Source organism: Melozone crissalis, unplaced genomic scaffold (assembly GCF_028551555.1).
Source record: "Melozone crissalis strain CALT ecotype California unplaced genomic scaffold, PUWL_Pcris_2 ptg000075l_1, whole genome shotgun sequence".
NCBI classification, from domain to species: Eukaryota; Metazoa; Chordata; class Aves; order Passeriformes; family Passerellidae; genus Melozone; species Melozone crissalis.
In genome coordinates, this window is record NW_026535852.1 from 300,135 (window position 1) to 323,887 (window position 23,753).

Below are 23,753 nucleotides of genomic sequence, written 5' to 3' on the forward strand. Positions count from 1 at the left end.
ATATCCCTGGAGATGCTTTTAAGAGACAGAATTATAGTGGGAAAGAAATATTTCAAGCATTACCAGCATGCTTTTTTCCCCACACAAGAAGATGGTCTTGACTTTCAGAGGTTCAGAAACACCGGAATTTCTTGTGCAAACAGTGACAACCATGGTGACTTTTCCACATTTAGCTGGCACAGCTCTTTCCTTGTACTACAGAATTTAAAAGCCATTTTCTCTGCTTGCCTCTCAGTCTTGCCACTTGATACTTACAGGCACACATGTATGCACATGTCTGTATATCCAAAGGACTTCACTGAAGTAACTTTCCAACCTTAATTAGATGTACTAGAGATGGAACTGATGCTGGAAAACAGAGATGATCAGCAGCAGGTCCTTTGCCTGTCTGACAGATCTGCTTGGGCACACAGTAATCTCAAATTCTGCTTTGCTGGGACTCCACAACAGCAGGATACAGTAAATTAGGAATTCATTTATTTATTTATTTTATTATGCTTTAATTTCTCTTCTCTAGCAAATCATTTTAGGAACAAATAAAATACATCAACCATTTTTGTGTTCCCATCCTGTTAAAATCCTGCTAGACACAATATTCTACCTGTGACTGTGGAGAAAACGCCTGGGGTGGGGGGGGAAAAATAATGTTTGGAAATTCTTTTTCCAATGCTCTGAAGCAACTTAAATGTGGGATGGGCACATTGCTCTTGACAGATCCCATGACAGGACATATGGCTCATCCCCCCTTATGGTTACATGATCCTCTGCAGGAGCAGGTTTGGGGACATTCCCACAGATCTGAGTCACCCAAGTCTTATGACCCAAAACAAGGGCCAGGGCTCCCACAGGACCTTTCCTTCCAATCTGCTGTTCCTGTGTGTGGTTATGTAAATGCCCAGGTCCATACTGAAAAGTGGAAATAGGAAAAATGCAAAAATAAGAGACAAAATTATGTCCTGCAGAACTTTTCTGGATGACAGAAAAGTTCAGCGCTGGTTTAGATAATTCAAGATGCCTGCTCAGCTTAAAAGCATCTAAATTTATCCATTGGAAAAAGAAAGTTCCTTTTCCCCAAGGAATTCCCTCAATCTAGGTCTCAATTTCTGATAAAAATGGGAATTTCTGATTGACAACTGATAACCCTGATATAGGAAGGGGGGAAAGCTTCCACTTTATCAAAGGTGATAAAATCTTCCTGAATAGAGTCTTATTAACACTCAGATTTTATATCAGACCCACCAAAAAGCTCACCAGTCCTCAGACCTCCCACACAGTCACAGGTAACCAAGGAAGTCCTAAGAAAATGGGTTCTCAGTCTAGCTTTGATTGGAAAGCATCTGGTATCACATTGCCCTGAGGTCACAGGCTGTTTCAAATTGGAACCAAAATTGGGTTTGCATTCTGGGAACAGACCCTACTCCACATCAGAGGAGATGTTATCCCAAGAGCATCCTGAATTACCTTTGAGGAGAAAGCTCCTGGTGTCAATGCAGGCGGGTTCAGTGAATTGCAGGCACCAGACAGTGAATTATTGCTCTTGGCCAGGGATAGTGGCCTGAACCTGGACAGGTAATGAGCCCTTGGAGGGCTAATGAGCGGGTGCCTTCCTCAGGCTCTCTGGGAGTTTAGTGAATTTGTGACTAGAGGTGGCAAAGAGCAAGAATCAGGAGCTTTAATCTGCTATGTCTACTCCTTGCCATGCTGGACAAAATTTACATTATTTTACACTCATTTATTTCAGTGAATAGTTACCTATGGCCCAGACTGAATTAAGCCTTTACACATCACAGCTGAAGTGAATCTTCTTCCATAAGAAGCATTTATTTCCTCTCTTATTGTGACTAAAACTTACCTAGAGAGCAGTAGAGTCCAACTTGTTCATATCCTTCACAGCAATCTGTGACAGTGATGGTCTCAGGGACTTCAACACTGTGGAACTCTGTTCTGTGGTGTGTCTGGGGACACACCATCCAGGGGATCCACACTCCACAGGATGCCTTCTTCTCATAGGACTTTTGGTAGGCGACCATTTTAAGCACACTTTTGGTCAGGGTGTAGTTGCACAGGTGGTACCCTAGCAAAGAGAGGCCTTTTTCTAGGAAGCAGAAACAGGAAAGAAAAGGATCAGCATTAACTTGTCACCCTGATGGATTTTGGCTTCCTTTTTCTACCTCTGTTGAGGTTGGGATTGAAGGCACTTGACATGATAGTTTGTGTTCAGACTCAGGTGTTTATTGTTTATTATCAATGTTACACCCTCACAACTGTGAGTTCTGCAGTCTTTCATTAGCAAGGCACAAAAATGGATAACTATCTCTTGTTACAAGGTATTTTAGGACTAAACTATCCAATTAAGAACAGACACCTAGATTATTTCCCCTGTTTAACCCAAAACTGATCACTCAAAGCCCACAATGCAGACTTTTCTGCCCAATTACAAAATATCACCCAAACCCATGAAGAAGAAGAAGATGAAGAAGAACAACCTTCCTCCACCCTAAACCTTCCATCTTGCTTCATATTTATTATATTCTAAAATCCAAAAATCTAAGTTTTCCACCCTATAATATTACATATTTCTAAGCAACTCCACACCCATAATCCCAGCGCTATCAATCAATTTTGGAAGCCTGTTCCAGGCCTTCCAGGTCAAGTGCAGTGTTCTCCAGGAAGTCAGAGTCTGTCTGTACAGAAAGTCTAAAATTGTCAACATCCAGAACTCCAGCATCACCCCAGAGCAGGAGTTCCCTGCAGTACCCAGTGGAAAACAGAGTTACAAGAAAGCAGTGACAGAACCAACACAGATGAATGATTTCCAGGAAGGCTGACGTTGGGAAGAACATCTCTTCAAAAAACAGACACAAGAAAGAATTGGTAGTGACTGCTTGTCATAGGCACCACTTTGGTCATGAAACAATGAAGATTGGCAGAAAATTCAAAGAGTTCTTGGTGCCTTCAGGTGCGAGGCAGAAAAGGGGCAGTTTAACTCAAGTTAATATTAAGGAAATTTACATATGTTAATATAAATTAACAGTAGAGCACAATAGGCACTTGCAGGGCAGAGTCATCCAAGCAGTTTAAAAGCCCAGTCCAGCCTCCTGCTGCCAAAGCCTTCATCACTCCCCACTGACTGCAAAGGGAACAAAGGGTGAGGAACTCATGGGCAGATGAGTCACAGTGGATGTCTGGAATGAGACATCCTTCAGACATCACCCTAGGCTAAAATTGGGGGCTCATACATCACTGGGAAGCACTTCCAGGTATCTGACACTGAAGGTATTCCTGGAGATCCTGCACTGCCTCTCTGCATTTGTAGCAGCCCTTGCTGATCAGCCACTGGGAACCTGCAGTGCTTCATTGACTTTGGGTACAAACAAAGTCAGGGATAAGGTCATTAACTGCATCATTTCACACAGGCCTGGGGATGGGACTCAGCCTCCAGAGTTCTGAAACCATTTCTGATGAGCAGTGAACTTGTTAGGTGCTGTGGAAACCCAGGGCACGGGGAATATTTCTCTGTCTGCTCTGGGGTGCCCTGACCCCCAGGGCAGCACTGACTCTGACCCTCATCCATGGAGAAAGTTTCCTAAACTTCAAGATAGACTGGAATCCACAAAAGTGTGAAATAGATTATAGAGAGCAGTGTCGGTGTATCACTTGGTGAGAAATTGAGGTTTTGGGGTTTTTAGTATGTTGTGGATGGAAGCAAGATGGAGGGCACAGGGTGTTGTCCTGGGTTTCTTCTTCATGCTTCTCCTTCCTTCTTCTCCATGGGTTTGGGTGGCATTTTGTAATTGGGCAGAAAAGTCCCCATTGTAGCTCTTTGGGATCAGTTATTGGGTTAAAAGGGAAAATAATCCAGGTGTCAGTTCTTCCTTGGATAGTTTAGTCTTAAAAGCCCTTGTACCAAGAGATTGCTGCCATTTTGTGCCTTCTGATGAAAAGCTGCTGAACTCACAGCAGTGAGACTGCTTTACTGATAAGAAATAATAAACCCCTGAGTCTGAACATGCAACACCATTGAAGTGTCTTCAATCCAGACCCAGAGAAACTCACAACTGCTACCACCACAAGGTGCTTTGCTTAAAACTGAAATACTTCAGCAGGGATAGGGGAAAAACCCTAACACCAAACAACAGAGAGAAACCCCAACAACAGCAACAAAAGCAGATGGAGTTTAAGAATTAGCAGCGAGCAACCTACAGTCATGTCACAGACATCAGGCTGGCTCCTAATGAGATGTTATAGAAGCCAGAGGGGCTGAGTCACCCTGTGTCCCACTTGGGAAACAGATCAGATGGAATTAAAATGCCTGCATCATCCTCTAGCCAAAGCAGAAGACACTTTAATAAGGATAAATATGAATTAGCTGCAGAGATTCAAATATAGCAGGACTGTTTTCTTTTTTTCTGAGAGCTCTGAGGGCACCAGGGTCAGCCAACAGACAGACTGAAGCTAACACAATATACACAACAGGAATACAATTAAAATATTTGCAGTTTATCATATTTGTATAACTTACCTCCTGTCTGAAAACATGAAATGTGGTAAAAACAACTCAAGAAGGAAAAAAATAATTGTCAGGCTTTTAGGAATCCTGTGCTTTTATCACAGCTGAACAAAACACATTTGTGCAATTTGAGCAGGACTAGGAGAAGAGCTTTGGAGAGAAGGATCCATTTGCAACGCAGGTCCAGAAGAAAACATGGAATAGACTTTGGTGTCTAGAAATGGCCTCTGGCAGCCCAGCTCTGCTCTGCCTCACTCCTCTGTGCCTTTCTCCTGCAGCCAAAGGCAGAGCTCTGGATGTCCAGAGTTGCTGAGGACCCCATCAGGGGCTCGCAGACCCTGGCACGCTGCCCAGAACACCTGGAGACTTGATTTTGATCCTTGCAGTGAGTTGCCAACTTTGTGTGAGGACCTGAAAGTCACACAGGTTTGAATAGTGTAACAATAAAATATTCACGGGGTGAAAATGTAGATTTTAGGAATTTTGTTATGGGGGTTATGGGGACAAGATGGAGGAAAAAGGGCATGTCTAGTCCTTCTTCTTTCTTCTTCTTGTTCTCCATTTTCTGCAGTGATGTTGGCACTTTAGGACTGGTTTAGAGTAGAAGTGCACTGTCTAACATTGGTGGTAGGTATTGAGAATTAAGTGTAAATATGATATATGTAGTTTGTAGTATAAAAGGACAACACCGAGTGCCTGTGGCTGCCCTGCTGAGCAGAACTCGGCTGGGCAGAAAGAAAATTTTATAGATAAGAATTAATAAACAACCTCAAGACTGAAAAGTGAAGAGTCCAGACTCGTTCTTCAGCCGCACGGGCTGAAGCAGAGACATCCTGCACATCTCAGGACTGCAATTATCAACAGCCAACCCAAGAGGGCTGGGTTGTGCTCCAGGGAGAGCCTGTGAGAGCCAGAGAGCTCCAGGCAGGTTCCAGGGGCTCTGTGCTGCTGCTTGGAGCAGGTCAGCAGGAAAGTATTGAGAGCGGAAACATCATCCCTGCTTGTTCCTGCCAGCAGGACAGCCCTGTGTCTGCTCCCTGGGGCTCTGGGGACACAGCTGAGCTCCCCACACCCCTGAGGGGCACCAGGCTGCTCTGTGTCCCCGAGCAGGGCGTGCAGGGAGGTGGTCAGGAGGGACAGAAGGCACCCAGGCTGGCTCAAGCCTAAACCCTGCCTTGGCTAGTCCTTCTGGGCCTAGTATTTTGTATCAGGAGAGGTCAATGAGGTGAGAGGCAATGTTTTGTCCTCTGTTGAGGAAGTTATGCTTAGGCAGTGGATGAAAGGGTTAAAGTATCCCAGGGATGTGGAGAAGTTTGAGAGAGGAGCTGGTCAGAACTCCATCCCAGCCAGGAGAGGAGCCCAAAGGCTGGGATGGAGCTCTGACCAGGACAGGGCTGTGCAGGAGGAGATGGAAGGAGAAGAGAGCCAGAGAAGGCAAGGTGACCTTTCCCTCTGGCTAACTTTAGGATAACTCTCTGGGAGAATGGGAAAGGAAAGCAAACGTGGGTTCTGGAGCAGGAACCAGAGCTCAAGGGCTGCTTTTTGTTCAATATGTTTGATCCATTAGCACCTCACACGAGGCACAAGTGCCTGACAAGAAGCAGGCAGCTGTCATTGCATTTTGGAAAGCATTCCCTTGCCATGTGCCAGCACTGCTCCAAGAATACCTTTCTCTGCAAATGCTCCTAGGCATGTAGGTGTGGGGGGAAAAAAGTCTTGCTCCAACTTTTTAATTTGTTTTTGGGGCTTTTAAAAAAATTACTTATGTGGTTTTGTGAGTCTCAGTTAAATATAAACCATATTTCTTAGAACCTTGCAGACTTTTCTGTTATTCTGTCAAAGCCACAGCTGAAAAGAGATTTGCAGAGATTAGGGCCAATAGAACCTGAATGGCTAAATAACCAGAGTGGAACAGAATTAATACCTAAATAATTTTGGTTATAGCCTTTCCTTGGAGAGGAAACAAACATCTGTTGTGACCAGGGAAGGAGGCAGGAGCAGGACAAATATTGTTCTATGAAAATGAGAAACTCCTACATTAAGGAATCAGACTGTTACAGAATAAAATCAGGTTTGAGGGGAGTAGGGCAGGTGAGAAGCAAGAGCTCAGCTTTGTTCCTCATCCCCATGATCCCTCCTTTTCTCCAGGGCTCACATAAAGCCTGGCAAGAGCAAAGCAGGGACTGGAAGGGAAAAACTGAGTAAGGAGAGCACTGAGGATTCCTGCTGTCCGTGCAGAGCTGAGGCTGCAGCACCAGAAAGCTAAAAATTCCAGTGTCAGCTGAGCTGGCTTAGTCTCTACAGCAATGTGCAACATAAATACAGGTATGAAACTGAGAATAAGATGGTGTAGAATTAGACACAGTTTATAATTGGAAGCTACAGCTGTCAGAGCAGATATGAAGTCATAATTCATACTTAAACATTGATACTAGGTATATATATATACACACATATATATACATATATATATACACACATACACACACACACTAGGTATAGAATGAGGCTGCCAAAGCATAAAGAGGAGCTCTGAGAAGAGGCTGTGGTGGTACAAAAAGATGCCCTCAGTGCAAGAATTTGGACTGAAGGTGTCAAGGAAAGGAGCAGCACCACCAGCCTCTGCCTCATCTATCACTTCCAGACCATTCAAAACAAGCTTCGGCACTCACAGAGTTCAATTATTTTGCTGCCAGCAGTTTGCTGCTGAGCAATGTGGCTTGGATCAATTTGGACTCTTTAGCAAATTGGCTTTCTGTTCTCATTACTCCCATCTCTGGGATTATGGCACAGTCAAATGGAATTGCAATGCACTGGCTGTTGTTTTCAGTGACTCAAAGCTGCAGTCAATGGCACAGCAGAAGGCAGACTCCTGACATTAGTATGGATGTGTTACACCTATCATTTCTGGATTTTAGGGTTTTGTCTCAGAAACAACCAGCTTTCAGCACCATCAGGGACAATATCAATATTGTTTTCATGTAAAGCAAGAGCATAAACAATTAAAGCAAACCCTTTATTAATAGGAACAAACACTGAGAGGAAAAAGCAAAGGCTGCACAGCAACAGGCTCCTTGTAATTCAAGGTTAAACCCAGATCAGAACTGAGAGCGTGGCCAAAAAACAGCAATTAAAAAATGCTTCATAGCATTTATGACACAGACAGAGCTGCAGTTCTGGAAACTTCACCACTCAGGTGCCACAGGAGCCACTGTGAGCTGGGATCTGCCAAATCTTTTCTCACTGGAGACCAGTCAGACTGAAAGACAATCCCCTTTCTTGTCTTGACATAACCTCAAAAATAAACTGTTGGAACAGGTTCATGGAGGGCAGATTCAAGCTCAGTTCTGAAATGCAAACTCTCCAAAACATGAATGAAAAAAGGATCATGGGCTCAATTTTTCTACAACTTCCAAATTTCAAAGTCAACACCATTTACTTTAAATGGCACTGGGATGGGAATTCTGTTGGCCCTAATGTCTGCAAACCTCTTTTCAGCTGTGGCTTTGACAGAATAACAGAAAAGTCTGCAAGGTTCTAAGAAATATGGTTTATATTTAACTGAGACTCATAAAACCACATAAGTAAAGAAAAGCAATGAAGAGCAGTCAAAAATCATATTTTCTCATTTAAATGAATCAAACCAGAAATTAAGAATAAATTAGGGGTTCATTTAGCAGTTACAGTTTGGTTAGGGTTTTTCAAAATTACAGCCCATACCACAGATGAAATTTAAGCATGTCTTCTACAGCTTCATCTCACCCATCCCCAGGAATCTGCCAGGAACATTTCCTGCTAATGCTTATTTTAAAGACAAGTTTCATAAAAATTTGCAAAATACTGAAGACAAAGCAGAAATTCTCCTTGTTCATTTCTGGCACAAAGGAAATGACAAGGATTTTTGCCTGGGGATGAAAGGTTGGGGACAAAGTTTGCATTTTTTTGCTTGGTTAGATTTTCTCTGTTCAATTATCAACAGAGGATTCTCAAATGGTCACTGGGACAGTGCCAGTTCTCTGGAGAGTGGCCGCCTTGGCTGGTTTATTTCAAAGAAATACCTATGCAACATCCAAGCTAAGCTGTCCTGTGGCCAGGTTTGCATCACTCACCTGTAATTTCATCTCCCCTTCCCTGCTGTGTGGCTGCCCAGAGGATGAGAACAGAAATAAGGGTGATCCTGGCCATTGCAGGGCCCATCCTGGATAAACCTTCCTTATCACTTTGTCTCCAAGGTGGCAGAGCTTGGCTGTCCTCACAGGTAACTTTGGATTAGAGGAAAAGGTGCTCTGGGTTTTTTTTCCTTTGGCAGGGAGGTGATAACTGCTGGCGACAGAAACAAAGATGTTCCGCTGGGAATTTTGCTGGTTCTCTCTCCTCTGTGTTCTCTCCAGCGAATTTGCCTCTTCTGCCTGTTCTACTTGGCTCCCCCAGCCTGACTTTGAGAAAAAAAGGCAATTTAAAACTGCTGGTTTAGTCCCTGTTCATCCTTCAGAGCATTTATTCCCTCTCACCCCTTAAACACTCAGCATCTGGGAGCCAGAGTTACACACCTCAAAAACCAGGTATTGTCACAGACATCTTCTATGGAAAATCCTTTCCTCGGGATTTTTCCTCCTGAGAAGCTGGGAGGCCTCAGGAACAAAATGTAAACAATGATTATCTGCTGCTGTGGAATGCAACAGGTGCATCTGGGATTGGCCTCATGTGGTTGTTTCTAATTAATGGCCAATCACAGTCAGCTGGCTCAGACAGAGAGCCCAAGCCACAAACCTTTGTTATTCATTCCTTCTTATTCTATTCTTAGCCAGCCTTCTGATGAAATCCTTTCTTCTCTTCTTTTAGTATAGTTTTAATGTAATATATATCATAAAATAATAAATCAGCCTTCTGAAACATGGAGTCAGATCCTCATCTCTTCCCTCATCCAAGAACCCCTGTGAACATGGTCACAAGGTATAAACATCCTGAATTCAGTTCCTGTCCACACATCAGGTGGTATTACTCTTAAGGTCTTTATTTCTGTACTTTGAAAGCAAACTAAGAGTAAAAGCAAATCTCTCTGTGCATGTTTATTCCTGAGTTTAAGCTGTTTGTCCCTGTGCTCCTCATTTCACTGCAATTCCAGCATCCCCTAAGACAGAGCATGCCAGGCAATCAAGAGCCTTGTTAAGCAGGGCATGAATCAGGTCTGAAAAACCAAAAATCTTCCCTTTTTTCCCCATTGTCTAAATAATCAAGGCACATTCCCAAGATAGATGTGCCTCCAGCTTTGCAGCACATGACAATAACTTCAGTGCAATGTCACTTGGCTCAGGCAGAGACAAGGAGTGAACACAGGATGATATTTTGTGAGGAGCTGACACTAAAGGATGGAAAATCACAGGTACAGCTCTTGGAGCTCAGGCAGTATGTTCAGAAAAACACTTAAATACATTTCACAGTGTTGCAGACAATTTCATGTGGATGAAAGGGACCTGGAAGCACAGACCCTCTCATTTGTGAGTGTTCAGGTAGCAGAGATGGGGCCTGGAGTAGCATTGAGGCACTTGTGAGCTGTTCTTCTGGCCTGGAAAATCAAATCTCAAGCTCATCACAGGGAAAAGAAAGTGAAAAGTAAGAAAAACAATGGAAAATGAAAGCTTTCCCAGGGAAAAAAAAAAAAAAGAAAATCGGTATTGTAGAATGCTTCAATAAAAATTTTTTAAAAGAAAAAAAGAATCAATGTGGAAACATTTCTGCTCTATGGAAAATGTGCACCTTAGCACCAGGATGTCTTGCCAGGCTGTATCCACAGATGCACCACTTACATCTCCTGCCAGGAAAGCAACAAGAAGCCCCTGGCTGTAGGCTGGGCAGGGAATGCCATCTGACTTAAAAACCCCACTAATAAATAAATAATCATAAGAAAAAGGACCTAAATCAGTGAGATTCAATGTTCAAATATAAATATTTCTCTTCATGATCTGTATTTTTTAAACTATCTAAATTTTCAGGGAAAATACCTAGGTTGAATTTTTTTGACTAGCACTGACAAAAATCAGATCTTTAACCCTTAGAAATTACTTGGTCCCTCCTATAAAGAAGTATATGTATTGTCCAATTTCAAATAGAGGTAAGGCCAGACTGACATGTGAATTGGATTGCATCTGATCTCCATTGCAGTAGTGAGTTAAAGATTCCTAAATACAGAATGTGCAGAACCTCCTTTTCAAATAAAAATTTGAGAAAAATCAGTGAACAGTAAATCCAAACAAGACATGGCTACAGAAATCATGAGTATTTCAGGATTTACCTCACAATTTGCAAACTCTTTGAGGTTCTGTTTTATACCAACATTATTTCTTCAGTTACCATCAGTTAGGGTCAGAACAATTTACTTTTTAGCAATTCAGGCACTGGGAAAGACCACTCAGGCAATTAAGGATGCAAACTGTGTCCTGTCCAGCCCTTTTCCCATCTTCCAGCCACATTCTTGGCCTGTATTAATTGCAGCAAGTTTAAGATTATGTCCTGCATCCCCTGCAGCAGCAGATGCTCTTTGTGATCAGCTGCACTTGCTCAGCACAAGCCAATGGAGTCTCCTGCAGGGAAACTGCAGATTCATCAATATTTTGGATAACTGAACATCTGTACATGCATGGGTGACTGCACATTACTCCATTTTTAGTCACCATCATTGTATTTCTCAGATAAATTTTTGGTCTTTTCTCCTTTATCCCTTTTAAGCAAGTGTGACCGTGTTCACAGGGGTTTTCAGATGAGGGAAGAGACGAGGATCTGACTCCATGTTTCAGAAGGCTGATTTATTATTTTATGATATATATTACATTAAAACTATACTAAAAGAATAGAGGAAAGGATTTCATCAAAAGGCTGGCTAAGAATAGAAAAAGAAGGAATGATAACAAAGGTTTGTGGCTCAGGCTCTCTGTCCAAGCCAGCTGACTGTGACTGGCCATTAATTAGAAACAACCACATGAGGCCAATCACAGATGCACCTGTAGCATTCCACAGCAGCAGATAATCATTGTTTCCATTTTGTTCCTGAGGCCTGTCAGCTTCTCAGGAGGAAAAATCCTAAGGAAAGGATTTTTCATAAAAGATGTCTGTGACAAGTAAGTGTTGTCTGTTTCCCCAGGGAACAAGTGACAGAACAAGAAATTGTCTCAGGCTGCTCCAGGGGAAATCCAGGTTGGACATCAGGAGGAATTTCTTCACTGAAAGAGTTGTCAGTGTTGTCAGGGGCTGCCCAGGAGGTTTGGAGTCCCTGTCCCTGGAGGTGTCCAAGGAATGCCTGGAGGTGGCACTCAGAGCTCTGGGCTGGGGACAAGGTGGGGATGGGTCAAAAGTTGGACTTGATGATCTTGGAGGTCTTTTCCAGCCTAAATGATTCTGTGGTTTTGTCTCAGGACTCCAGCAGAAGATTTGCCCACTCTCTCTTTGGTGGTGAGGAAGGACAAGACTGGAGATGGAAAAGGAGATGTTGAGAATCAAAGCCCTGGCTGTGTGGTGCTGGAAGCGAGCTGGACTCCAGCCTGGAAGGAGCTCATCCCAGTGCTCCTGGCACAGTCATCTGGAGGTGATCAGTTCTCCCAGCTCTGCTGTTTATACCTTCTGCAGTTACATTTCTAATGTCTAAACTGATCTAAACTTTGCCATTTATACAAGGAAGGGCTAAAAGCCACATTGAAATCCATTTGTGGATAATGTTACAGGATCAAGAAGCAGATTTTTAGAGATGGGATTTGACTCTCCTAGACTGTACTATCAGTAATTGAAATATTGTGGCTGACAGCAGGCTTCCTCATCATACTTTTTCAGCATTTATTGCTTTAGACAGATTCACTTCTGATTTAATTAGTCACTTAGAAGATCCTGATCTTCTCTAGGCAAGGGGTTTGACACAGAAAGGTCATTGCTGGAACATTTCTTTCTTGCTTTGTATTATTTTGTCTATAAAGCAATCATAAAATTATTATTTCAGATGCAAAAAATGGTCATGACATTTCAGGACAGACTGATTTGCACAAGGGGAACAGGCTGTGGGCTCACTGGGAATTTATATTTGAGGAATAGAACAAAAACTGCTCTGTGCTTCAGAAGCCAGCACCTGGCTGGTCCTACTCATCTTCCTGTAGATGAATAGGATCTAAAGCTTGAGAACTATTAAATCATTTAAGGTAGAATCATGGAATCACAGAATGGCTTGGGCTGGAAGGACCCTTAAAGCTCATTCTGTACTGAACCCCTGCCTTGGGCAGGGACACTTTCCACTGTCCCAGGTTGCTCCAAATCTCATCCAACCTGGCCTTGGACACTCCCAGGGATGAGGCATCCGCAACTTCTCTGGACAACCAGTGCCAGGACATCACAGTAAAGAATTTCTTCCATAAATCTAATTTAAGCATGCCCTCCTTCACGCTAAAAACATTGCCCTTTTCCCCCTCACTATTTGGCCATATAAAAAAAATATATATATATATCTCCTTCCTTTTTGTAAGCCCCCTTTTGTCACTGAAAAGTGCTCTCACTTCTCTCCCCCAAAGCCTTCTTTCCTCCAGGATGAACAACCCCAGCTCTCAGACTGGCTTCACAGCAGAGCTGTTCCAGCCTTCTGATCATCTTTGTGGGCTCCTCTGGGTACACCCTGAAAACTTCACATCTCTCTTGTGTGGTGGATCCCAGAGCTGGATGCAGAATTCCAGGTGGGGTCTCACGAGGGCAGAGAAGAGGGGCAGAATCACCTCCTTCACCTTCTGGCCACTCAAAAACCTCTCAACATCAGCTGCCAGTAAATACCCAGAGACCTCACCAGGCTCACACAGTTTCAGCCTGGTTACAGCCTGTCAGTCTGAGAAAGTCCAGGCTGTGGCCACTGTGGGAATGGATGGAGTCCATTCACCAGTCCTGAAGATCTCACTGTGGAAATGAGCAAATCCAGGACAGGAAGGCAAAGGCAAAACCCTGCTGCCAATGAAGGTGATAAGAAGTTCAGATGAGACCCGATTTCTGCACCTTGGCTGCATTTTCTGGTGCCCAGTGAATTTTGTCTCACCATCAGAGCAGTCTTAAAACTGCTCCTGCTGGGGCATTTCAGATGTTTAGCAAGGGTTGAGCTCAAGCCAGTCTTTCCCTTAGTGGGGCAGTGCTAAGGTTTCTTCCCTCTTTTACATTCCTAAACTTCACGAAAATCACAGAAACTTAATTTCTTTGAGCCTGCAGCTGATCTGTCAAAACTGGCTTAAATCAATCAGCAAGGCCAGTGGGTCTTAGAGGAGAGGAACAGGCTGACTTAGCCAGAAATAAACTTTTTGCAGCCAAAAACCAAAACCAAATCATTCCTGCCGTCAGGGTACAAACTTATTCCTGCTTCTGAAAATGAATGCATCCAATGAACACCTTAATGTTTACTCCCTACAGAGAAAAGAATTTCTCAGGAGCTACTCAGCTCTCAGAGTTAAAACATTTGTCTGTGATTTCAGGGACTTGAATTCCCTGCCACAGAGCTCTTGGGCTGTGAGTCAAATCTGCCACTGCAAGGAAGCCATGGGGATGGGAGGGGGCAGAAATCCCAATATTTCAGATCTTTTATTATAAATGTGCTTCTGTTTCTGTGACCTGAGAAGAAAGTGGAAGAGAACAAGTACAGTTTTGCCAGCATATTTCATGTCTGTGTTAGGATGGACACAGCTAAACTGGCAAGTTTTTGAAGGGGTCATTGTTTCCCTGAGCTTCAGACACCCAAAGAGTTGAAGAGTAGCACTTGTGTTTTTCACTGCTGCATTTCAGAGAAGAAAGCATTAAAAGGAAGGGACATACACAAATGACAGTATAAAAAAATCCCTGACAGCCCTTGGAGCTCATTAACTGAACTGTGCAGGCAGAACAGTCCCTGACAGTGCCCAGTGATCTGTTCTGTCTCACCAACAAACCGTTCCTCAGGAAAATCATTTGAGTTTTGTTGGTTTTCTTCTTTCCCCTAAACACACACAAACTGTTTCAAAGTGACTCACGAGGAAAAAGTTCTTATTGGTAACAGGAGGAAAAAGCATGAGTCAGGCAGAGGTCAGGCTGAAGCTGTGCCTGCCCTGCTGCTCTGACAGAGGAGGTTGTGCAATCCCAGCACAGGGAAGCTCTTGTTCCCTCCAGCACTTCCAGGGCAGGATCCCATCCCCAACATGAGCTGGGCACCAGATGAAGCTAGATCACACCTCATCTGTGACTTGGCAGTGCTGCAGGGGAGCAAATCCCAGCTCAGACATTACGTGGCCTATTCCTTGTTTTTAGCTCTAAACCCAGGTGGGCTTGAGGGAAAGCTGCCTGGGAGGGGGAATTGCCCTTTGCCATGGAGCTTTACTGGGTTGAGAGACAGAGGCTCTCCTGCTCAGCATCCCCCAGGGGTTACAAGGGCCAATCCACCTCAGGTCCCATCCAGATGGGAATCTGGCCTGTGCCAGCAGCTGCTGATGGGACTGAGCCTGTCCTGGCTCTGCTGAGCCATCAGATCCCTGCACCAAATCTGGGAATGGTCCCTGACACCAATCCCACTTGATCAAATCCCTGCAGGTCTAGGAATGGGCCCGACATCAATCCCACTTGATCAGATCCCTGCAGGTCTGGGAATGGGCCCGACACCAGTCCCACTTGATCAAATCCCTGCAGGTCTGGGAATGGTCCCTGACACCAATCCCACTTGATCAAATCCCTGCAGGTCTAGGAATGGGCCCGACACCAATCCCACTTGATCAGATCTCTGCAGGTCTGGGAATGGGCCCTGACACCAACCCCAACTTGCCATCAGATCCCTGCAGGTCTGGGAATGGGCCTGACACCAATCCCACTTGATCAGATCCCTGCAGTAAATCTGGGAATGGCCCTGACACCAATCCCACCTGATCAGATCCCTGCAGCACAGTCTGGGAATGGGCCCTGACACCAATCCCACTTGATCAGATCCCTGTAGCAGAGGTTTAGGAATGGGCCCTGACACCAATCCCACTCCCCATGGATGCCACAGGGCTCACAAACAGCCCACACCAGGGACCAGCCCAAAGATCTGGCCCTGCTTCACTGGCTGTGCCCTTGCTGCTGCCTGGAACCCGATTTTGACTGAAGGCACCTGCTGCTCCTATTGGGAAAAGGGTGACTTCACCTTTTTATCCCTCCAAATCCCCTCTGACACAGCTGTGATACAGATGGGAAGGACAGAGCACCGTGCACGCAACTGGAAACCCCACTTGTGAATCAGTCTCCTGCACACTGATGCAAAACCTGCCTCTGTTCAGCAGATCTGAAACCAAAACACACACTTGGCTTTTTGCTGTTGGTCAACACAAGGTTTAACCCTCACTGCCAGCTAAGAGCTACAGACATATAAACACAGACCCAAGCACACCTTTCTGACGAGAGATTTTCCTAAATTGTTTCAGAGGTGAATCTGTAGTCCAAACCCCAGAACTTGTTTCACAATTTGTGTCAAGGCTTCTATCGATGCATTAAATTTAAATGTTTATAGGAAATTCTCATTTTGAAGGACCTACAGGCACATTGTTGTGTGTGCTCCTGAGCCAGCTCAACTAAAAGCAAAGCAGCCCATGGAGGAAGAGCCCTTCAAAGCATAAAACACCGGATTTAGGGATCCTGAAGTACAGACAATGTGTGGGATAGCATCCTGTTCCCACTGTGTGAATACTGAGTGAGGAATTCAGTCAGGTTTGCAAAATCCAGCACATTTTAACCTGGTTAGAAGACACAAATATATTTGTTTAGAAGGAGGAACAAAGTAGGTTGTTTGGGGGAGGTGTATTGTTTCTTTTTTCCTCCCTGTTCATACCTGTAATTGTGACTAACCCAGAACAAATACTGGATTACTCAGCACAAAGGAAGTGGGGAGTTTTTAATGTGGGCAGAAAAGCACCAGATGACTGAAAAAACAAATTATTAAAACCAATATGAAATGAAAGTTTGAGGTACAGGGAAATTTGGGCTGAAAGGACAAGAATACATGTTTTAGTATTTCTGCCAAGGTGTAATGGCCAGATCTGTGTGTCTGAGGGAATTCTGAACAAACAGAAATTTAACTGGTAGTTTCACAGATCTCACAGTGAAGAAATGCTTTTCCTTTTTCTTCTCTTTTTGTAAAAGAAAACCCTGGCTGGCTGTCAAGTGTAATTGTTGCTTTATTTCTTTTATTTTTAGATTGATATAAAATCATCCATGCAATTAAAGCATCTCTGGGTTTTCCATGGCCTTGCTCCTACCCTTCCCCCAGATAAAAGCTGCAAACTCCCTGTAAGAACCCCTGCACCAGGTGTCTGTGAGGAACAAGCCCAGTCTGAGCAGCAATTCAGCCTTGCCAGGAGGCAGTGCTGGGCTCATCCAGGCTGGGCATGGCTCCTGCTGCTGCTCTGGCTCTGCACCCTGGCACGTGGGCCCTTGCCATGGCATCGCCCACCGAGCTGCTCTGGAGCATCTGCTGAGCTGAGGCTGCTGCTGAAACACAGGAGGGCAGAGCTCCAGCTTGCACAGAGCTCCCAGCAGGGTTTGCTCCATCAGCACCTGAGCAGTGCAAGAGTGGAAATCCAAGAGTGGCCTGTGGGTTTCTCTGGGTCGGGATTGAAGGCACTTGAGATGATGTTTCATATTCACACTCAGGTGTTTATTGTTTATTATCACTGAAACAGCCTCACAACCATGAGTTCTGCAGCCTTTCATTAGCAAGGCACAAAATGACCAACTATCTCTTGTTACAGGGTCTTTTAAGGCTAAACTATCCAATTAAGAAATGACACCTAGATTATTTTCCCTTTTAACCCAATAACTGATCCCTCAAAGCCCACAATGAGGACTTTTCTGTCCAATTACAAAACATCACCCAAACCCATGAAGAAGAAGGAAGAAGAAGGTAAAGAAGAATAATCTGCCTCTACCCTAAAACCTACATCTTGCTTCATATTCATTTCTATATTCTAAATCCCCAAACTCTAACTTTTCCACCCTGTGACATTACACACTTCTAACCCACTGCACACCCCTAACCCCAGTGCTATCAATCAGTTTTGTGAGTCCTCTCCACAGCCCCAGGTCAATTGCAGCGTTCCCTGTGGGTCTGAGCCTTTCAGCACAGAAAGTTTAAAATTCTCAGCATCCAGGGCTCCAAGAGCAGCCCACAGGGGTCTCACAAGGAGGGCGCCTCCAGGGCTGTGCAGCTCCATGCTCGGAGCAGGAGTTTCACACCACTCCAGGGAAGAGCCTCTGTGTCCCAGGAGCTTCTCAGCACTGACATTTCCACTTCTGATGCCAAGAAATCTCCTGCTCTTTCCACACCCTCTCCAAAGTGTAGCCCCTGCCTCAGTTAGGCAGCACCCTTGGATTTTCCAGGTACTCAGGAAATGAAAATCATTCCTACCTCCTAACAGCATCAAGTGCTGACACAAACTTTGGCAGTTTATGGTAACAAAGTGCTGAAAGGAGAAGCAGAAATGTAAATGCTTTGGAATAAAGATTGTATATTGCATCACTGGTTTGGTAACCCATAAAAGAAACATCTATCACCTTTTCTGCAAAGCTAATCAGGAAAAATGAGAAATGCCTGGCAAGGATTCCGTGTTTGGAATGCCAAGAGACTTCACACCAGGTTTTGGCATTCTCAGGTGAAGAGAAATATGTGGTCATGCACTGTAAAACAGGAGGAAAATAATTTTTGTGATTTTTCTTTCCACAAAAACCCCAACTAAAATGATCTCACTCTATTTAACTACAAGAAAAAAAAATCCACAACACAACTTACTTTGTCAGATATTGAGAGTGGATATTTAAAGCTCAGATGATGATTTTCAAAATGTTTATTGGCTTGAGAAAGCAGTGGCTTATTTACTGAATCTGTTCTGCACCCTTAATTAGCACAAATGCCAGTAGGGGAACTTCCTGCATGCTTTCTCCCATGCTGACCTTCTGCATGAGAAAAAATCCCTAGTGAAAATAGATTTTAATTCCCTCCTTGAAATCAAACATCTGGCTTTGGTTAAGGAGACACACAGCCCTGTCCTTTGTGATATTTGGACTGCAAGAGCTCTGGGGCAGGGAGGATTTTCTTTGTTATTTGCTGCTGAAAATGACAGGAATCTCTGTTTATGGATACAATAATGCTAATGCTGCCACTAAGAGATGATGAGAGCATGACTGTTGCTGTGATTAACATTCATTTATCACTAAAATGCCAAGTACAAATCAGCAGACATATTGAATTGCTCTCCATCTTTGCAATTAGTTTCCATCATATTCTAAAAACTCCTCAGTATTGTCCAATGTGCGAGACAGAGCTCACAAACTGATCTAAAGCCTCGAATTCTTATGGAAAGGGGGGAGCCAAGGATGTGTCACCCTCCTCCAAAAGGCAACCCTGCTGATTTAATTACCTGAATCAGTGAAATCAGCTTAATGAGAGATAAGAGATGTGCATGCCTTGAAAAGTGGGAGGCAAATGAAATAAGTTTGTATCTACCATGTTTTTGTTTGGTTCACTGTTCTTCTCAGAGATCTGATGGGATGGATGGACTGGGACCCACTGGCAAAGTCACAAAAGGCTTTAGGACAGGCTACAAAACTTCCATGTCTTTGCTGCAATTTATTGTTCAAATAAGAATGCAAAAGCTTGGCTGATGAGGAGAATAAATGAACAGTTTTCCTAAATTCCCCTGTTTCGAACAAAAAGGAAAACCACTGAGGGGCAGCATCATTTCCTGCTTGCAAAATATCTGTTTTTGATAGGCCTTGTCCTTCCAGAAGCAAAAGGGACAAAAATACTTAAGACAATTTTAGGCACTGGAAAAGTTCACAGGATGACCCCTGAGGGCTTATAAACAGCAGCAGATGGGTAAAACCTTAATCATCAGCCTGAGAAAATCACCCTCATGTCAGTGCCGGTATTTGACGCTTCCTCAGGATGTGGAGAAGATGTTTCCTCACCAGCAAGGTGGAAACCTCACTCTGTGAAAAGTATCCTTGTGGTAAGAAGGATATTTTATGGATAACAAGGGTCCAGTAAGAAAGGATTTCTCATATGATCCACAACTAAAGCAATATTTCCATGTCAGAACCAGCATGGCTGAGGCACTTTTGCACTCTGAAGAGCTGCAGCAAGTGCCAGGAACAGCCAAAACCTCAGCAAATTACCTGGAGTTCAATGCACAACAAAGGATGATGTTCACCTGAAAAAAATCTGTGTAATTCTCTGCTCCTTGAGGCAGAAAAAAGAAGGATTAGTCAGAACATTTTTGCCTGTCAGATGCTGCTGAAACACACTCCAAGGCAGACATGATCAAGAGTAGGCAAAGTCAAATTCCACTACTTCTTATATTCCCTTCTGCTGCACCAACAGCAAAAATGGGAAGCCCAGCTTCATTTTTTTAGAAGCAAACATCCACATTTTGAGGAATCATGTGCCTACATTATGCAACTACCTTGTCCCTAACAAAACGGGCTGGTTTTCTATTTAGACTTGACTAAAAATAAATTTGAGAGGCCTGTTTTCCCAAAAGGGCAAGGGTTATGCACATAACTCAGGGTCCACTTGGAAAATCTCTTCCTCATTCCTACGAGCAGCACTAATGATTATCTAAACAGAAAGGTTTTTTTCATCTCATTTACTTTTAGGCCCTCTTCTGTCTTCCACCTTTTTACATTTCTATCAGTCTGAATATTAAATCAGATTAATATTTTTGCTTAGCTTTGTTCCTTACATGTCTCTGACATTATATACATTTATTTTTATACACATGTATGTCTATATGTGCATATATATACACACAAGCATATGTGCTTTGTATTTTTCAACAGATACATACAGGCACCCAAAAAGCATAAATAGGTGTATAAACACATCTATACAAAGCTACAACCCTTGCAAGAGGAATTGTGTTTGATTCAACACTGTGAATATTTAAATTTAATGTGATGGAACTGTATCAACCTGTTGAAACTTGATCTTGCAAACCCCACTTTTCAACCACAATTATTGCATTCTTTAAGCATCACATTTTTTTTTACTGAAAGCAAATGTGATAAGGATGAAAAAAAAAAAAAAAAAAAGAAGTGGAAACAGTGGGTTACAATTGGGTGTAATCCATGAGGAGGGAAATGCTCCCTGCACCCGGAGTGCTGGAGCTGGATGCTGTAAACACCCTGTAGAAGCTTTTATCTATCAGTTTACTTTAAGCCTCTGTCCTTAACAAGTCTTTACATGTGCAGCATAAAGGCAAGTCCCATCGCACCTTATTAAGTTGTTTATTCTTTCCAGCCCTCTGCATTCAAGCTAAATCACATTATGCAATTAGCTGCTATGAAAACAAATGAAACTTATTCTGTTTTCCCGTGTTGAAGGAGCAGTTTAAAATCTGTCCTCTTCGAAAATTATTTAACAGACTGAGTTAGAATCAGTTTGATGTCTGAATTATTTTTTCCTGTAAGCTGCTGCTGAGGTTATGCTTAAAACCATGCTGCAAAAAAAAAATTTGTGACTTGAACAGTGAATTTTGATTACTTAAACAACTTCATCACCTTTCCCACAAAGAGAAAAGAATTAATTACTTTTAAGATGTAGGAGTGACAGGGTGGTTTTGACATGCCACAAAGTTCAACTGGTTGCATATTAATATTTTTTTTCCTTTGAGAAGTCTTGCCTCTAAATTTCAGCATTGAAGCGATTCAATTATTAGAAATTTCTGCTGGCAAGCAAAGGGCAGCACATCTCTGCTGTGCTGCATGACACTCATCTGTATGGGAAGAGGAAAGAGACAGTTACCATGTAAACAAAAGGAAAACAAGGACAAAATCTCGCTGGCTCTGTTGAGCTCATCACCAGCCAAGCCTAATTTTGATCAGCTCTCCCTTCATCAGCAGGATCCTCTCTGATGGAATTGACCATAAAAGGAGATTTGGGGGTTACAGTTATCACAGGGATTGACCAAATGTTCAAATACCAACGGAGACAAGAAATTCGGAGTATTTTAAACTGTTGATTTTAGCAGGCATTTGCTTTCTAAATGTGTAATAAGTGACTGTCATCAGAAGAGCACTGGGTGATTTATTTCATTACCTTCTTTGTGGAGTCAGTTCATACAAGCCTCTTTCCAGTGTTAATGTATTCCCCCAAAAATGCAGGCTGGGTCTATCCCTGGTCATATGAAAAAATTATTCCAGCCCAAGAAACCATGGAGGTTTCTGTCCCCCTCTGAGCAGTATACTCCAGGAGAAAAAAAAAAAAAACAAAAAACCCCAAAACATTACATTTATCTTTTTTTGTTACTGAGGCTTAATTCAGTCACAAAAATATCCCAGTCCTACAAGTGATAGTAAATAATGTTGTCTGGGGGCATACAGCAGGTTACCTGCCTGGAGGATATTATGAAATTTGGGTCTTCAGATTCTTCTATCAAGCACAGGACATCATGGGTGAATAACATTCCCTTTAAATCATACCAAATATACTGTATGGTTAATAAAATGTCATCTAGAAACACATTAGAAAATTCCTTATTCCTCCATCAAAAAAATAGGAAAAGATTTTGCCATATGAAGACAAGATTATTTAAAAAACAGGAGTACATAAAAATCAACCAAAATTTAAATTGTGCTATAATAAGCTGTTCAGAGTAGTTTCAAACTAATTCCCACTGAAAATAAGTGGGATGAATTGAGACAACACAAGTCTCTGCATAAATATTTCTGGAAATACAGAAGGAGGAATGGAAAATTGGTCATAAATTTGCCAAGATGAAGAGAAGGTGTCATTAATGGTTGCTCTCTCTGTATGAGCCATGGGTTCTTCCTCTTGGGGGAATCACAGTGGAAAACTGTAAACAAATTTTTCTGCACAGCATCATAAAATAAACTCCCAGCTCTGCGTGCAGTGCCAAAGACATTGCCAGGCAACAGAAAATTATTGCTCTATCTTGAGAGAATGCCCTGAATTTATTATTTTTGGGTCATCCGTTAGTGACACAACTCTCAGTTTCACCCAGGTTTCATTCCAGTGAGCCCAGTCTTGCAGCTGAGCAGATGTCCAGAAATTTCAGCAGTTTAAGGCACTCCAATCCCCCTAGTTCACCAAACTCTGTCACTCCTGAGTGACAACAATCAGTGGGCAGCTCAGCAGGAATTAGGAGTTTGGCTGTGCCCACTCTGCATTACATAGAAATGTTACCTGAAGGGCTGCCCCATTTGGAGCTCCAAGGGCATCTGGGGGGAAAATTCCCTGCTGAAATTTCCCCAAGGTTCTGGACACCCCAGCACACCTGGGGAACACTCTGGGCACATGCAGCAGCTGTGGCACAACATTCACAGGAACCCAGTGGTGGTGACAGGGAAGCCACCACATCCCTCAGCTAATTTTTCCAGTGCTTAACAATCCCCATGGTTAAAATAACCCTCCTTTTCCTTCTTCCTTGAATTTATAGCTCCCAATCCTGGAAACTTTAATATTAATTACCTTTTTTTTGCTTAAAATATTTTGAGAGCAAATGCTCATTCTTTCCTAAGTTTTAATTGGGGAGGAGATGACTTTGAAAGGTTCAAGTCTTTCAAGCCAGCAGAAAAGGCACAGCTCTAGTAGAAGCTATAAATTTAGTGCAGGGTTAATGAGGATTATTTACATGCAGAGATTTGTAATTAATTGTCCTTTTTAGCTTCTTTAGGATTTTAAAATCCCAAACAGAAAGTTTCTCTGTGAGTAGCAATGACAAATTTCTTCCTTTTCAAATTTCTTCCTTTCAACTGTGAATGCACACAGCGTCTTTGAGCACAAATCTAAGAACAATTAGACCTCATGGACGGCACTTTTAAATATAAAACACTCTTCTTAATATTTTATTTTATTCACCACTGGCTACAAGCATGCTTCCAGCCAGATTTTTCAGTTGAGGTGGCCAGTGATGATCTGATAAGCTGTGGTTAACTCCAGCCCTTGCCATGGTCTCTGCACACCCAGCAGCTGCACCCCACTGACATATGGAGTGCAATTAGGTTAAGCCCAGCTCTTAATCACTGTACACAGAAGCAAGTGCTGTCCTGTGCTGGGTGGGGGCTGTTCTTGGTGTCTGGGTGGGAAAAGGTGGGAAGAAAAGCAACCATGACACCCTTGTGTGCTGAAAATGAGAATAACTGCTGCTGTAGTGTCTGAAATAATCAGTAAATGTGCTGGTCCAGGGCATCTCCTGCAAGGATTTTTGTACATACCTGGCTGTAC

The 23,753-nt window shown here is 43.1% G+C and overlaps 1 protein-coding gene across 1 annotated transcript in view; it reads right to left on the minus strand.

Moving 5' to 3' along the window:
* The window catches only part of UMODL1 (uromodulin like 1), a 46,210-nt gene extending 44,005 nt beyond the window's left edge, over nt 1-2,205 (minus strand). Inside the window, exons 1-2 of the mRNA XM_054290049.1 lie at nt 2,172-2,205; nt 1,853-2,095 (exon numbers count right to left, since the gene is read on the minus strand). Of these exons, the coding sequence (XP_054146024.1) occupies nt 1,853-2,095; nt 2,172-2,205 (277 nt within the window). The remainder of the gene's footprint in view (nt 1-1,852; nt 2,096-2,171) is intronic.
* Between the last annotated feature and the right edge of the window lie 21,548 nt (nt 2,206-23,753).